General features: G+C 39.4%; 2 protein-coding genes across 4 annotated transcripts; one reads left to right on the plus strand and one right to left on the minus strand.

The window, feature by feature from the left end:
* Positions 1-5,731: 5,731 nt before the first annotated feature.
* On the plus strand, positions 5,732-7,966 carry irx7 (iroquois homeobox 7). Its single transcript, XM_074643289.1, has 2 exons — positions 5,732-6,006; positions 6,943-7,966. Exons 1-2 carry the CDS (start codon positions 5,779-5,781, stop codon positions 7,699-7,701), a joined length of 987 nt encoding a protein of 328 aa, XP_074499390.1. The 5' UTR covers positions 5,732-5,778; the 3' UTR covers positions 7,702-7,966.
* Positions 7,967-9,995: 2,029 nt separating this feature from the next.
* cd40 (CD40 molecule, TNF receptor superfamily member 5) lies at positions 9,996-16,785 on the minus strand. Of its 3 annotated transcripts, none has more exons than XM_074643313.1 (9): positions 16,628-16,785; positions 15,218-15,299; positions 14,139-14,261; positions 13,891-14,037; positions 13,707-13,800; positions 12,657-12,715; positions 12,033-12,128; positions 11,894-11,925; positions 9,996-10,716 (listed from the first exon to the last, which is right to left on the minus strand). In XM_074643313.1, exons 1-9 carry the CDS (start codon positions 16,766-16,768, stop codon positions 10,441-10,443), a joined length of 1,050 nt encoding a protein of 349 aa, XP_074499414.1. In that variant the 5' UTR covers positions 16,769-16,785; the 3' UTR covers positions 9,996-10,440. The 3 variants fall into 3 exon arrangements, with proteins under 3 accessions (XP_074499414.1, XP_074499415.1, XP_074499413.1); XM_074643314.1 differs by having other exon boundaries at positions 11,900-11,925; positions 12,033-12,131; XM_074643312.1 differs by having other exon boundaries at positions 12,033-12,131.
* Between the last annotated feature and the right edge of the window lie 523 nt (positions 16,786-17,308).

Raw genomic sequence — 17,308 nt, forward strand, 5'->3', positions numbered from 1 at the left:
AAAACCATTTGTTTCACCTGGGATACAGCAATGTTAATAAGATGCAAAGAGATAGAATTTATATCCCCTATTCTAGAGATAGAATAGATAGATGTATAGATGCATGTGCAGTGGAAACTTTCAACTGAGGTGAAGAAACTGCAGCATATTACTAATGTTTATAGGGTAAAAAGGGCAACACTTTACTTTATGTCCCCGTATAACCCCACATGTAGCATTCATAAGCAGCATATAAACATGTAATCAATGGTTTACAACACTATAATGTAGCTGTAAGCTGATAGAAGTGCTTATTAATGTAAACTATAACTCCTCCTGTGGGCACCCATAGGTGGAGGCTGGTGTATAAATAGATATAATGAATGACAATATTGTAAAACACAGATGTAATAAAAAAGGGATGTACAGCGAGCCGGTCATTGTTGCGAAATAACCTCTATTTCGCAACAATGACCCGCTAGCTGTACATTATCCCGCTTAATACAGGGCTACTTACTTAAGAAATCAATAATTTGACACAAGAATGGTCCTCCAGTGTCCGACAACAGAAATGCGCCCATAGCAACGGTCTGTTATACATAGCAACGGTCTGCTATAAAGAAATAGCAGACCGTAGAACGCCGTGATTGACGGTATCGGATCAGAATCGAGTATTCAACAAAGCCGTGTAATAACATAAAATATATCTTTATAGGAGAAGTTACAATTGTTGACCTGAGCTGCTTACACCCACATTATAGTGTGTTATAAACTATTTATTCATTGTTTTTATACTGCTTATAAATGCAGACTGAAAATATAGGTGTTATTGGTAAAGAATTGAATTGTATTAAAAATATAAATGCAAAGATTTTTCATTTACACTCAATGCAATATCTGCAACAGCTACATTTTTCTAGCAAAATCACAGTTCTTTATTCTAATAGATCTTTACATACATTTTTGTTTTTATTTCACACTTGCTTTGGCAATGTAAACTTATGTTTCCCATGCCGATAAAGCCACTTTGAATTGAATATGCTAGTGGCCTGGGCAGGGAGAAATGCCTTTTTTTTTTTTTTAATCTGCATACAGCTTGCAAATGAGGTGGAGAAAGGGGATGCAGCAAGATAACAATACTAGTAATGTAAAAAGACACAGACAGTCACTCTTTGCCACTGTGACACTCAGAAATTACCCGTATGGCTACGACCTCTACGTATGTGCAGGTAAACGAGCAGCTGATGTGTAGAAACAGGGTGCAGCGAGCTAACAAGCTGATCTGCAACAACGAGCACACAGAGGGAGGCTGCTCACACCGGGCTCCAGCGAACCGGGCCGTGGCTTTACAGCTGAGGGATCCCGGGGGCCCCGGCACCCAGCCGCCGGGGCCCAATACGGGGAGACAAACCAGCAGCAGCAGCACCAGCTGTCATGCTGGCCATCACGGCCTTAACCAACGGCGCCTGTCACTCACCCAGCGGAGGGCCGTCAATCAGCCTGCACCCAGGAGGGAGCTGGGAGGCGGGCCACTGTCCGGCCCCAAACAAAGACATACTCACATTTGCAAGCGGTTTCAGCGCCACTACTATTTTGAAAGAATGATAGAGTGGTCCTGATAAGAGTAATGACAAAGGACAAAGAGTGGAAGGGGGTCTGGGGGGAGAGGGGGTCAGATAGTAAAGAGGTGGGAGAGCTTGATAACATTCACACTTTGCCTACATCTTTCCATTTGTGTTGGTGCCCCCAGGAAAATCTCATTAGGGAGTTCTGGTTGGAGACCATAATATATATTTATTGTCAATTGATTCTATGTGCTCCTCACTCTGTAAATTCTCCTTCTTAATTTTTTTTTTTATCTTTATATTATTGTCTCTTTTTAAATGTTCTGTCAAAATATCTGAAAACACATATTTTAATACACAATTTCATCTTTTCTGTCTAACTACTTCCCCTACTCTGGCTCAGTTTCTATGAGTCTGTCTGTCAACTTTCTCCCCTTTCAGTATCTGGTGCAGTAAAAATAAACTAACAAGCGATAGGTGTTGAAGACTCTGTGGATTCTCTTTAGGCTTTTGTCGTCTTGTTCACACCTACCTATGAGCCATTCTAATTGCATGTTTAGTCCCTTTGTCAGCTCGCAGGTAGGGGATCGCCTGTAATTGAGGTCACACCTAAAACCTTTTGTCCCGACCTGCTCATTAGCCCCTTGTACTGTCGTTCTGCATTTTTATCCAAAGCCAGGGCTCGTCTGTGTAGCGAGTTATAAAGTGGAATATGCATGCGGAGGATTTGCAGATAAAAGGAAGGTATACGACACTATTTCAATACAGAAGAATGACTAAGGTGTTATCAGAGATAAAGATAATTTCATCCTCTTTGCTATCTTGTACTGTATCTCTTTGGGTGCTGAGGACAATCGTCTCCCATTTGGTCACTTCTCTCTCCTGCAAACGACTGACATCCTAACGGCAAACAGCGCTAACTCGACCTGTCAGAGCAAGACCAACACCTGCATTGTGGCGGAGCTGCCAAAAGAGGAAGGGAATGAAAAGAAGCTCTAAAAGAGGGACAAAGGCCGCTGCCCTGAGCTGTTTGTGTTGTGAGATGTAGACTACTGATGCCATAAGCCTCCTTCTCTTTGCACTCTAGCTGGCCCATTGTTGCTCTTGTTCAAATTTGCTTGAGGTTCTGTGGACCCCACCCGAATGAATTCCTCCTTTCCCTCCACCTTCACCACTTTTTATCTGAGGCTCTCTCTCTCTCTCTCTCTCTCTCCTCACATTTGGGCCCATGATTATATACTAGTCTACCCTCAATTATGTGACATAATATTAGAAACACCTCTTAGGATAACACAATACTAGGAGCTACAGCGAGAGAAACTATTTGTTTGATTAATCAATTAAACGTTTGGTCTACAAAGTGTCACAATTGTGGAAAAATGTATCTTGTTTTGTCTGACCAAAAGTCCAAAACACAAAGATATTCAGTGTATTATTATTAAATATGACAGATGCGGAAAATCCTGCCATTTGAAAAGCTGGAACTTGATAATATGTAGCATTATTTTCCACTGTTAATGCTTGAAAAAGCAACAATTCTATTCAAAATAGTGGCAGATTATTTTTTGATGGACTAATCAATTAACTGTTTCAGCATTTCCTCCAGAAACACTCTGAAGGTCTCCGACGTTGCATTTAAGATACATGACCGTATCGACACAGACATAGAAATCACATTACATTACATGGCTCCAATTGATGGTCTACAAAGATTTCAAATAAACAAACAACTCGAGGAGATCAACTCCCCCGTTACATTCAGTGATTCAGTGTAAACAGTTCAGAGATTGAAGTGGTTTTGTTTTAGAAGAGAACAGAAATCTGCAGGTGTGATGAAAAATACAATTTTCTTCATATTGGTTGATAACAAAACAATGTTTAATTGTAGAAATTGTTGTAACCTTCACAACAACCTTTCTTTCTGTGAGCAGCAAAGTTAACATGAATTTATCCAGAGACCAAATTCATTTTTAATCATGTGATTATTTGGAGATTTTGCATTTACATCTCTCTCTATTTTCACAATAGTTTGCTTCAGATTTACAATCTGTGTAATTTTACATTAATGCAATGTGTGCATTTCTGATAACACGATATGGTCTGACTGCATCACAGCCAACACCTCTCGAAAACTGTTTCAGCAACATTATAACCTGCATGAAGGTGGAGTTTAGTTTAGTTTGTATTAGATGGCATTAGTTTCAGCTAGCTGTACCTAATAAACTGACAACTGGATGTAAATTCTTAGTGGGTGTAAATTTGCTGCAACAAGGAAACCAATACATTACATGGTGTAACACCCCCAGCCCTCCCATTATATTTGCAAGCTTTTTTTTTTTTAAAACTGTTTCAAATAATTATGAAAAAAAAAGAATACCAAGACTGCTGGTATAACATAAAGTCAGATGTATGCACATGCTCAAATTTGTGAATAATCTGTGCGCGTACTGTTAGGCAAATGTGACTTTATCTATTTGTGGCTTAACTATTACAAATTTAAAAAAAAAATTAAGTTCATTAGACTGCAACTTACTTGTACATGCAGGTGTTACACGGGCCAATGCATTTCTTTAAAATAAGTAACAATGTGAGACATGACAGTTAAGAAAGCGAAAGCATGATACTTTTTCATCTTTAAAAGTGGTCAGATTTTAAAGGAGTTTTATCAAAAGCAAATACAGAAAAAAAGCATCTTAAATGAATAGATTGTATGAAATGAAATGCATGTCTGTATCTCCTTTTCTATCTTTATGGTATTGTCCCTGCACAAACCAATGCTATCACCACCAGCACTACACCTCTTAATACTCTTAATATAATAATCACAATTATGCAAGATAAGAGCTCCCTTGAACCCAAACACTGTGGCTCTTTTGAAGGGCATGAGAGGGGGGGCATAAGAAGTGTAATCTTCTCCTCTTATCTCCAACAACCCCCCCACACACAAGCATCTGTTATCTCACAATTATCATATACATTAGTCAACACCTGTTTCACTTAACCTCGTTTAATTAGGGCCATTGAAACGCTGCGCTTCACTCACAACAATGCCATCCGACATGTAAAAGGGCAGTTTGTTATGGTTCAGTCAGTAAATTAACTAAATAAAAAAAAAAAACGCTATGGCTCTGAGGCTGAATGACAACTTGGTTATATTAATGAAAGTACTGCAAGAGGTTTTTATTTTGGATAATGGAACAAACTCGTTATATATCGACACTTTTACGCGTGCGTAAAATTTATTTTATTTGTTTATTCGCGTAATTTAATGCTATGGAGATGGTTAATTCAATTCACATAAACTTCAGATGTGTAGGAGATGAAGTGTTAGATGCGACAGTAGAGATTGGCGGGATGTTGTTAACTGAATTCAGGTCATTTTCTAAGCTCTCCGACGATTAGTGCCAGACATGCCAAGTGTTAAATTCCTCATAAAAAATATCATCAAACTGGTGAAAGCTTCAATATTGTGAAAATTAAAGAAGTAAAACACAATAAAAACTATTAAAACGACATGCATCCAATGTGATATATATATTTTTTTACCTTTATACTTGAACTGTGAAATGTAAAAAAAAAGTTTTATTTTGCACCGTTATCAAAATTAGAAAAACGATACAAACCTAAAGACTATTTCTATGACAAAAAAATATGAGATGTTTGATTGTTACATGGAGTTGATAGTTCATTCTAGGAGTCTTTTATTCATCTCTCCACAGAAAAAAGGTTGCATTTTTTATATATCATATTTTAGTTTATTTTATTTATTTATTTATATTTATTTTTGTATACCTGTTTTTTTTTAGTGCCCTCTGGGTATTGTCATGGGTGTGATATATATCAGTCCAAATGATTGTTCAATGAATTGTCAGAGTTGTATTAACAAAATTCTGAAATAAACTCTGTTTAAAAAAAAAGAGAAAAGGTTGCATTTGAATTGAAACTTCAGTCCTCTTAAAAAAAAAAGATCTCTGTGTCGCGATAAGTAGCGCATGTTTAGCCTCTCCACCAAAACGCTAAAAGGAACAGCGGAGGGCGTCTTTGATGGGATTTGGTTTGCCAGTGAAAGCTGTTGGGTCTTTTGAAGGGAGCTGTCAGTCACGACCAGTGGGACCTCCCTCCATCCCTCCCTCCCACGCAAACACACGCTGGCAGCTGGCTGTGTATAAATAGACCCAGGAGGTTTGGATTCGCCACTCAAACCCCCAGAATAGCTGCAGGAACGCAGGAAAAGATGCCCGCATCGCAAACTGGAATTGGCAGCTTTTTCTTGGAGCGGAACATCATCAGCATGCCGACTGGATATCAGATCCCGGTGCTGGGCTGCCCACCGGGTGTTCAGCAGCAGCAGCAGCAGGCTCAACATCTGGCAGCGATGGCAGCTGGAGTTCCAATAACGTACTCGGGACTACAGGGATACAACTTCATCCCCTATGCGCACCACAGGCACATCACGCACATGGTGAGTTGTGATCATTTACAAAAGTTATTCAGCCATTACGTGCAATGCACGTTTGCAGACTTAAAAATGAGATGTCTTACAGAAGATGGCTTATTCATTTAAATTGGATGAGTTACAAAGGGTATTGGCCTTACAATGCATATCAAACCAAAGTCTATTAAATCTTCCCAAACAGGTTTGTGGTCAGCTTGTTGGGTAATAATTCCTGTTATTACACTTCAGACCTCACATTTCTGACTACAAGTTGATATTAGGTGTTAATTTATCATAAAACTCACTTTAGATTAGATCAGCTGCAGGCTAACTTCTGTTAAAGTTGATCATTTACAAAGTAATTCAGCCATTACGTGATAAAGCTCAAGTGGAATCATTACGACCTACTTTTAATACAGAAACATGTGTAAAAAATCTGATCTCGGATAAGCTGAAAAACAACTTTATTTTAGTCTCAAATGCTGAGTTGCACTGAAATTATGCCTATACAATGCCTCACAACTTTTTCACGAGGGAGGATTTCCACTTTGTTTAAAAATGTAACAAGTTTTAAACAAGTACAAAAAAAACAGTACAGAAGAAAATAAAATGGATAGTAATTTACAAAGTAATACGTGAAAAGCTCAAGTGGAATCATTACGACCTTCTTTTAACATAAAAAAATAAAATCTGTAAAATCTGATATCGGATGAGCTGAAAAACAACTTTTTTTCCCAGATTTTAGTCTCACATGCTGAGTTGTACTGAAGTTATGCCTATACAAAGCCTCAAAAACTTTTCCTGAACTCATGAGTTCAAGAGGATTTCCACTTTGTTACATGTCTTGTGTATGAACATTGAATTGTGCGCTCTGGGTGTCAAGGGGTCGCCAAAATCCGTGCGTAATTGCGCACACAACCATGTGCTGGCTCTTATACGCTCCTTCTTCTCTCTGTTTTCCAGAACACCGGTTTCGACTTGAAGCACGCCTCTCCTTACCACCACGCACTGCTGGCTCGCGGTGGGTCTTTCTACGCACCGTACCGACCCGGAGCAGCAGCAGAGGATCCGTGCAGGGTCGCCAAAGTGGCTACCCGAGAGAGCACCGGGGCTCTGAAGGCCTGGCTCAACGAGCACCTGAAGAACCCGTACCCGACGAAAGGCGAGAAGATAATGCTCGCCATCATCACCAAGATGAGCCTCACGCAGGTCTCCACGTGGTTCGCCAACGCGAGGCGGCGCCTGAAGAAGGAGAACCGGGTCAGCTGGGCGTGCAAGGGCAAATCAGATGAAGAGGAGGAGGAGGAGGATGAGCAGGAAGGAGAGAGCGACGATGCAGCAGACGGTTCCACCGTGCAGAACTGTCATCTGGATGAGCCGGATGATGAGGAAGAAGAAGAGCGTCGCGCAGACACGGATGAGCACGTGGAGAGCAGCGCGTTGGAGCGCTCAGCAGGCGCGCGGTTGGAGAAGCATCAAGAAGACAGAGAACTTGCACTTGTCAAGAAAGTTGAAAAGAGTGACTCTGATCACTCTGAGAGTAAAGAAAGCACTGCAAGTCAGAAACCCAAAATCTGGTCCTTGGCTGAGACCGCCACCTCGGAGACTGTGAAGAAACCTCTGGACAATATTTACCACCCTGCTGGGAAGCTGTGGGCTGAGTGGGCTTCAAGAAACGCACTGTTTGTTCCCACATGTTACACCACTCATGAAATCCTCTAAGTATTTAGGTACTTAGACACATTTAGAGACATTTTTCCCACATATTTTGCACTTTATAAACGTTTCAAACCTCAGGGATTTTGGTCGACTATTCCTGAAGTTTGCAGTGAAATGAACATTTTGTTGAGACCAAAGACTAAAAAACATGTTATTGTAAATAAAAATGTAGATGTATTTTTCCATCACCAACATGTAAATTATCTTTCCTATTATGTCTATTCATGAAGAAATATTTTTGCTTAAATAAAAAGTTTCTAGCGAAATCCGGACGTGTTTTTTACTTGTCTGTATTTGACTTTAACGCAATGATACATTTAGGAGGTGTATTTATTTAGCATATAAAGAAACCTAAAGTTATATGCAGCTTTGTTTCCTTCTTATGAAAGTAACTAACATGCATATATAGTTTGTGTTAATAAGGGTTCTGCACATAAGGTAGCACCTTCTTCAACATCTATTTAAATTCTCATGCAAGACTTAAAATGAGAAGTCTGCTTATGCATGTGAATTGGATGAGTACAAAGAGTATTGGCTTCACACTGCATATCAAACCAAAGTCTATTAAATCTTCCCAAACAGGTTTGTGGTCAGCTTGTTGCTGGGTAATCCCTACCAATACACTTCAGACCTCAAATTTCTTAAATTACTGTGTGTTTACAAATGCATATTAGGTGTTTATTTGAACCATTTTACACTTTTTACACTATAAAACTCACTTTAGATTAGGGCAGTTGCAGGCTAAATTCTGTTAAAGTCTTTAAGGGTTGGCAGAGGGATTCCTCACCATCAATCGCACAGGTTTCCATGTAAATTCAAAGGGTTGCAACCTACCTCCATTAATCTGGGGATGATGAGAAAGCCCCCTGGGAGTGCTGTTGTGTTGCCTCGTCTTCTGGCCTCACCTCTCTCCATGCAAATCCTTACAAACAGGAGCACACAGGGGGGCAGATTAGCTCTTATCTGAGCCTCTTTTCTCACAGCAAACAGATGAATATAATAGAATATCATGTCATGAAACTTCAAAAATGTTTAGAGCCACCGATTAAACTGTCCCCTTTTACAGTAGTACTTAATGACACTGTTCTACTACATATATTTCAGTTTTAAAGGTCCCATATTGTAAAAAGTGACATTTTCATAGCTTTTATATTATAAAGCAGGTTTAAGTTCTATATAAATACTGTGAAAGTATTGAAACTCTTAATCCACAGAGAAATACACACAGCCCGTATTCAGAAACTGAACTTTTGAAACAAGCCGTCAGGATTTCCGTCCATTTGTGATGTCACAAATCTACAATATTTAGACCATTTCAAAGTTTTAAACGTAAACATTCTAAATGTGTCCCAGTTTATTTCCTGGTTGCAGTGGATGTGAATGACATCAGCTGACAGGAAGTAAACAAGGACCCAAGCTGTTGCCTAGCAACGCAACTCTGTTGCAATTCCATCGAAATGCACTAAAACGGAGCGTTTCAGACAGAGGGTGAATACAGGTATATTCAAGCAGACAGTATGAGGAAAATAAAGGGTTTTTTAAAACATTAAAGCATGTAAACATGTTCTAGTAGAAACACAGAATACAAGTATGAACCTGAAAATGAGCACGATATGTCCCCTTTAAAGAACTAAGAGATGTTTACAATCCAGCAGTGGAGCACTAGTAGAGACACCATCTGATGAACCAGACTTTCAACAGTGAGCCTCTAGCACCCCCTGGAGGAGATCAAGAGGAACTACAGCAGGACACACTCCCATTAGACCAGGTGTTTCCAATCAGTGCGGGGAGGTGAAACCTGCCAGGTGTGCACGCTAATTCATAAATTCAGTTAAATAGTTACACAGAAAACATGTTTTTTTTTAATTCTGCGTGACTTACGCACTCCGAGGATGTCAGTATCTCCAATGTCCATCACCTAAACGTCCAGAAATCCGCTTCGACATCATGAACTCGCCTGAGAATCTTCACGTTTTTAATTTTATTCTTCAGTATCAAAGTAATGCAGTAACAGGTGTTTATATCCATGGGTCCAATACAAAGAGGAACTGCTTGTAGCTAATTCGGCATACTTTTAATGCTGCTAATTTTCCGAAATTGATGTAAAAATGGGCAACAATGACTGAGCTCAAATTGTTACCCACAGCATCTCCAACACGACCCTGAATCATCCCATAATCCCCCACGGCATTATGGGAACCGGCTTGATTTTGTTTTCAGATTTTGAATACTCCTGCACTTGACCGACACACTAACCATCCAATAGTAGGACAAATAACAAATAAACACTCCCATGGTTTAACATTCAAGTGGCAGGCATTTTAATGATAATAAAGTAAAATTGCTTTTAAATTACATACTGTGTCCATGCACAATTTATCCCCATAACACAGCTTTGTACCTTGTACAAATATATAAAGAAGATTATTTTGTAAAAAAAAAATAAAACAATACAATACAATCACAGTTAGAAATGAGCACACAATTAAAAAAAAAATACTACCACCAAAACTAATGCAGTCAAGCCATGTATTGTAGTATGCCACACTGTCTTCTAATATTGTTACACTACAACTTAATTTCCACACATTAATTTCATGTTAATTGATTGTTAATTTACAGCTACTATATACATCTTTAGGGGGAGAATTACGTACCAGAGAAACATGGGGCAACAATACACAACAGGTAAAGTTCACAATTACATACTATAAGCTATGATCTCAGTGACAGCAGGTGTTTTCAGTCTGTAAATGTCTGCGTTTGTGATTCCTGTCGGGAGAGAATCGTCGATTTCCCATTCTCCTGAGTCACAATTTTTCCATTTTCAGTGAGAACTGCTAAGTCCTGGCTATGCTCATCATCGTTTTCCTCCGGCGTCATCACACCAGCCTCCTCTTGTGAAGACTGCAGCTCAGGCATTAAGGACTCTTCCTCAGTAGTTGGGTTTGTTATCACCACTCTGGTTTCTTTCAGTAACACTGGCTCACTTTGATCTTCCAGACATTTGAAACAGGCCTATAAGAGAAAAATAGTGTTCAAATGTAGAAATATTGGAAGTATAGAATATAACTTCGTCAGTTGTGGGAATAGAAAAAGTACATTTCTATGAATTCAGGATCAACAGTTTTAGTTTCTTTCAGTATGTTTACATGCTCCGTATTAATCAGATCACTCCACTTCCACAGAAATAGAAAACCTGGTTTCCTTGTTCAGGTTAACCTCGTGATTCCAGAGAAAACATTTTTTTAAACTTGACCTCATTGTATAAAATGGCCTGTGGTGAACTCTAGGATAATCACAGCCTTATGAAACTTCACAAACACAAACAGGAGACCTAGAGCTTTCAGAGGATGGATGGCTTCCTTAGGTAGATCGACAATAAGGGGCTTTCTGAGCAGATCAAATCTCCATCACAGTATGGCTTTTCTATGGTTTCCTCAAGATCTTGGTGTCTTAATGTGGTATTTTGGAGGGATTATTGATAATTTGTATCAATTCTCAATTGGTACAAATGTGTTACATTTACCACCAAGCACCATTAAGAATAACCCGATAAACACAGTTAAATCCATTGTGGAGACCTTGGAGACCCTGAATTAAACATCATTTAAAATAATAGTTTGACATTTAAGGAATTATGCTTATTCGCCTTCTTGTCGAGAGTTAGATGAGAAGGTTCATACCACTCTCATGTTTGTATGCTAAATATGAAGCTAGTGCCAGCAGGCAGTTAGCTTAGCTTAGCATTAAGACGGTAAACAAAACACAACTTGTTGTTTTCAAACTCCTGTTTTTGTGCTGAGGATTAAAGAAATGACACACGTGTTAATTTGCGGGGCTAGCTGTTCCCCCTGTTTCTAGTCTTTATGCTAAGCTAAGCTAACCACCCACTGGCTGCAGCTTCATATTTAGCATGCCGGAATAAAAGTGGCATCGATCTTCTAATCTAACTCTCGGAAAGAAAGCAAATAAGCATATTTCCCAAAATGCCAAAGTATTCCTGAAAGTGTGCATATCAAAAAGACACTGGCGAAGAAAAGAAACCTTGTTTTAAGAACAATGAGTTCCAACATAATCCTTCACAGTAAACTGTCTTTTTGAGAGTGCAATAACTTGGACTGTTTACAGAAAATTACTGGTTACTTCAGTCAGTTTACTGCAGTAAACAAAGCAGGATAGAAATCACATTTACCTTCACCTTTCCTTCTGCATCTCCTTGTTTACCTAACACAGAAGAAAGAAAAAAACAGAACATGAGTACATTAGGTGGATTACTGAAACTTTACCTCATTAATCATGTAATAAAAGAGAGCATTTATAGCACAGCGTACCTTTGCAAACACAACAGAAGAATATTATGGCAACCAAAATCCCTATAACCATAATCCCACACACAGCAGCGATCACATGCGTCCGTGAGGTTCCCTCTGCTATACAAGAAAATGAGAAAAGAAATTAATCACATATTAATCCTTCAAGCAGTGTCACTTTCATAATTTATAATCTCCAATAATACTGGATAGTGACATAATTTGAGTAGAATATGGGCATTTATTTAGAATAATACAGAACTCTCCACAACAGGAAATGGGTTTACAGCACATCACTGAAAAGTTTCATATCTGCCACATATTTGGATTTTAGCAGAGGAAGCACAAATAAGAAGGTGTGAAGAAAAGAGGATTTTCAGGGAGTTCATATCTACTTTTTTAATTCTAAAACTAGTGATTCTTTAGCCATTAAAACACAGTGGAGTCTAGACAAGAGTGTAGTGTAAAAAGTGTGCAGGTGAAAGCTGTTAATCCCACAATCAAAACCACAGACTTGTGAGATGTAACATCTCATCGCCTCCATAGTTTCGTTTTGAGCAAGTCGCCACTAACCACACAGCTGCAGATGGCGGGAGAGCTCAAAGTGAGAAACCATTGCAATTTATCAGCCTACGCAGAACTCACCACAGATGTTGTCAGATACGTCTGTTCCCTTTTGTTGAATACGGTGTCCATCCATACATCTGCAAGGAATTTCACAGTGTTAAAGTGGCAGTAGGCAAAAATTCCATAATAACCTTTCAGCATATTGTAATTCAAGTGTTCTGAGAGATAACTAGACTGCTGCACCTCCTCATGACTGTTTTCAGGCTTTAAAAAATCCAGCCCGTGACGGGAAACTTTGGCCAATCGCAGGTCATTTCAGAAAGAGAGTGTTCCTATTGGCTGTTCATTCAACGGAGGCAGCTGTCAATCACTTGTGAACTCCGATCAAACGGTCAAACTATGCAGCGCTGATCAAATATGAATCAATATTCTGTTACTTTCATTCATCACTGATGATGTGTCCAAGCCGCACCATCTCCATGCAGATGGTGTTTCTACAAACTACTTTAATGCGTATTTCTTTGCCGGGTCACAAATTTTCTAATTTTACAGCTAAACAGTACACTACAAGATGTTTCTGAAAACATTTTATGCGAGAAATAGGCATTACAGTAACAGAATATTGATTCATATTTGATCAGCGCTGCCTAGTTTGACCGTTTGGTCGGAGTTTGTGAGTGCTTGACAGCTGCTCAGAGACGGCAAGGCTCCAGCTCGGCTCTGATTGGTTGTGTCATGTCCTCCCTGGCTGCACTTCACTGCTAAAAGTTAAACATTTCCCAGCTTTTAGTTTGGCCGCACTTTGCCGTAGAATCAAACGCCCTCAGCGTTGAGGCAAGCCGACATTGCATGGCAGCTCGCCATAGGCCGCACTTTGCCGCTGCTCTGGTGTGAATTTGGCGTAAACCTAACTGCAGTCGTTTCACGGTAAAGACCTGGCATTAAATGACACGCGAAAGCGGAAAATGTTGTATTATGAAACACAGAATGTCCTCAAAATGTCATGCTATTTATACGCCTTCCCGTGAGATCAGGTTGGAAATACACAAGGCGAGAACAAATTGGTAAACTGAGGTTTTAGTGGGGAGGTTTTTAGAGGTGGAATTGGAGTTCCTATACAGTACTTACTGTGTCCATTTCTTACAGACCCCGTCCCATGACTCGTCATCGGAAAATGTGTCTTCAGTGCAGTTCTGACACACTGTGTCGCGATTATGGTTGCCTGAAAGCAGAGCGCGATAGATTCAGCACATTGTGAACACAACGCTGATCATTCTTTATATCCAGTGTAAATCAAAAAGATGCGTCGTACCTTTGTCTCGAGCCCCATGTCCCGGTTTACAGGTTGTGTGTGGTACACAGGTGATACATTCTCCACTGGAGCAGTGGAATCCCTCTTTGCACATGCAGGTGCTTTGTTTCTTCTTGCTCATATGGACAACAACCTCAAAGTTTGAATCTGAAAGAAGAATGGACACACGTTGTACATTGCACTACATCAAACTAAAGTCAGTGTATATATAGGAACAGTTTTGTTGAATTTGTCCCTGTTTGTCTTACTTGGGTCACAATATGGCTGACGTTTACACATCGGTTCACTTGTGTATTTATCCTGATATTCATTACTCCCACATTCTGTGCACTGAGGATCCAGACAAGAGCTGGAGGACGGCATTCTGGTCCCTGAAAAACATAGTTCATAGTAAAAAATGCAGAACTGTGAAGTATTATATTATTTGTCTCAAGTTAGATATTTAAGATTAAGAAGATATTTTTGGGAAAGAAGTTTTCTTGCTGAGAGTTAGATGAAAAGGTCAATATCACTCTTGTATCTGTCTGTTAAAAACAAAGCTACAGCCAGGGGACAGTTATCTGTATTGATGCTGTTTGAGAAAGATTGTTATTTTGAAATGTGCTGCCCTTTGTCATGTTTTTCTGCTATATACCTTTAATGTTTATTTAAAGGGGAACTACGCCCATTTTAAAAATTCATACAAGTTATTCCTATGGTCTAAGACAGTACAAAAAATATTACTAAACATGACCAACTCTCTCCCAAATCCACTAGACAATGAATGGGAAAGATGTTATACAGTAGATGACACTGAGAGCACCCAGGGGGATGTTCTGAGTAAATGGGTACTTTTTCTGTTTCACAATTGACATCACTACAATAGAATAAAGCTCATTTGGGTATACAAACGAAAAGAAAGGTTGCGTCCGAAATTCCATACTAACATGCTATTTAGTACATTCCAGATTCCACTTTGCTATAGTTGTAAAATTGTTTTTAAATTAGTTCAGACTTTATGATTCTCAAAAAGCATTGTTTGGTCACATGAGATGGGCACGGGTTACCATGGTTACACATTTCCAACCGGCAAGGAGGCTCTCAGGAAATGACGTGGTAATTACAGAGGAATTCATTACATTTATACCTAGATATAAGTGGCTCCCAGTTGTTCATGTTTTGTCTTTTAGGAGCAAATTTCCTACATTTTTCTATAGTCAGTGAATGGGACACAACCCCTCAACAAAGGTGAGTGAGTGTCTGTGTGACTGCAATAATAGAACAATAGAAATGACATGTTCCTAGATCATTTGCAAACAAAGTCAGCAAAGGAAATGCATTCACGTACCTGGACCACACATTTTGCAGCACTCGCCATGCTTCTCATATTGAGTCAGCGGGTCACAGCGGGGTTGAGCAGCGGTCATCGCCTGCAAAACAACAAGAGTAATACATAAATAAGAGGTGATTAAACCAGCAGTGGGTAGGATTGGAGCAAATATGATTAAAAAAAGTTATTTTTATTAAACGGTCACTATATCCTGACAGTAGCACATGAAACAGGTAATCTGAAATAAATCTTGTGCCCCTGTGTCCTCCCGTGCTCCTAATGGCATCTGCAAGATTTCCCAGACCGGAGGAAAACAACCAATCAGAGCCGAGCTGGAGCCTTGTCGTCTCTGAGCAGCTGTCAATCACTCACAAACTCCGATCAAACGGTCAAACTAGGCAGCGCTGATCAAATATGAATAAACATTATGTTACTTTAATGCCTATTTCTCGAGTAAATTTTTTTCAGAAACATCCTGTAAAATGAGAAAATTTAGATCAGTTGAGGAAATACCAAGCACCGCCCACCAGCAGGGGCGAACTTTCTCATTTTATAGCCAAACAGTGCACTACAAGATGTTTCTGAAAACATTTGAGGAGAGAAATAGACATTACAGTAACAGAATATTGATTCATATTTGATCAGCGCTGCCTAGTTTGACCGTTTGATCGGAGTTTGAGTGATTGACAGCTGCCTCCGTTGAATGAACAGCCAATAGGAACGCTCTCTCTCTGAAATGACCTGTGATTGACTAAAGTCTCCTGTCAAGGGCTAGATTTTTTTTAAAGTCTGAAAACAGAGCCAAGAGGAGGTGCAGAAGTCTAGTTTTCTCTCAGAACAATCTAATTACAATATGCTGAAAGGTTATCACGGAATTTTTGCCCAATGATGCCAAAAACATTCTGCAGCTTTAATATCCTCTGTGGTGATGGTGGGGTTTCTCTCTCATGACTGTTGGTTCACTTCCTCTCACACCAGACTGTAAGGGGCGTGATGGAAAGTCCCCAACATTCAAGAAGCTGTTGACTCTGAAACAGACGGCCAGGTGCTTTTCTTTCTTTCTTTTACAAAATGTTTTGCTATTAATATCATTATTTAGCATATTAGTGTTCAAAAAAAGTCATGTGTTTGCACCACAACCTCAAGTCTCCTCACTGCGGCCTGGTAAACGAAAGTGAAAGTAACCTTTTAACAGACGTGCGTCATAGGGTGTAACCTTGAAATGATAGTTTATGCACAATTTCGACCAGAATATTAGATTAAACTACATTTTGGCGTAAAAGATGCAACAGTAAAAGAGCTAACTGAAAGTAGCATGAAGTATAGGCTTCAATTACACGAGACGTTAAAGTGTGAGCAGCTACCGTCAATAATCAGCAGTCACAATCTATCATTTTTACAACGAAATACATAAATCAGCTTACTCACCATGAAATCCCACATCATCATCGTCACAAGCAGCAGCAGTAGATGCATCTTAGTGGAGTGTGTTCGCAGCATGTTGTTGTTCTGTTTCCACACAGTCGCAGTCTGTAGTCGGTGCTCTGAGCTCTGCTGTCTACATGACATGGAGGGAGGGAGGAGCTGCTAGAGGGGATTTCCTGTGTGAATTTATTCAATTGACCATTTCCTGTAGAGTAGTCGGATCGTATCGTCATTTTGGATCCTGTAAAGTCCAGAGATGACTGTCAATTTATTAGTTTTATTGGGAAAATATATATATATAATTTATTAATATTACAATTACAATATATAAAATATGTAATCGTTTTTAATCACACATTTTTATCTGTTCAAAATGTACCTTAAAGGGAGATTTGTCAAGTTTTATGCAAATATTATTGGAAATCAATTGACAACACAAAACAATGACAGATATAGTCCAGAAACCCTCACAGGTACTGTATTTAGCATAACAAATATGCTCAAATCATGACATGGCAAACTGCAGCCCAACGGGCAACAACAGCTGTCAGTGTGTCAGTGTGCTGATTTGACTATGACTTACCCAAAACTGGATGTGATTATCATAAAGTGGGCATGTCTGTAAAGGGGAGACTCGTGGGTACCCATAGAACCCATTTTCAGGTCAAGGGACCCCTTTGAAAA

This window comes from Sebastes fasciatus, chromosome 8, assembly GCF_043250625.1.
Source record: "Sebastes fasciatus isolate fSebFas1 chromosome 8, fSebFas1.pri, whole genome shotgun sequence".
In the NCBI taxonomy this organism is placed as follows: Eukaryota; Metazoa; Chordata; class Actinopteri; order Perciformes; family Sebastidae; genus Sebastes; species Sebastes fasciatus.

Excerpts from the sequence above, each read along its gene's own strand:
- irx7 (XM_074643289.1), top strand. The coding sequence starts at position 5,779 with ATGCCCGCATCGCAAACTGGAATTGGCAGCTTTTTCTTGGAGCGGAAC. Across the intron at positions 6,007-6,942 it reads ACAGGCACATCACGCACATG|AACACCGGTTTCGACTTGAA; the intron begins GTGAGTTGTGAT and ends TCTGTTTTCCAG.
- cd40 (XM_074643312.1), bottom strand. The coding sequence starts at position 16,768 with ATGTCATGTAGACAGCAGAGCTCAGAGCACCGACTACAGACTGCGACT. Across the intron at positions 12,132-12,656 it reads CGTATCTGACAACATCTGTG|CAGAGGGAACCTCACGGACG; the intron begins GTGAGTTCTGCG and ends TTTCTTGTATAG. Across the intron at positions 10,717-11,893 it reads ATGCAGAAGGAAAGGTGAAG|GCCTGTTTCAAATGTCTGGA; the intron begins GTAAATGTGATT and ends TTTCTCTTATAG.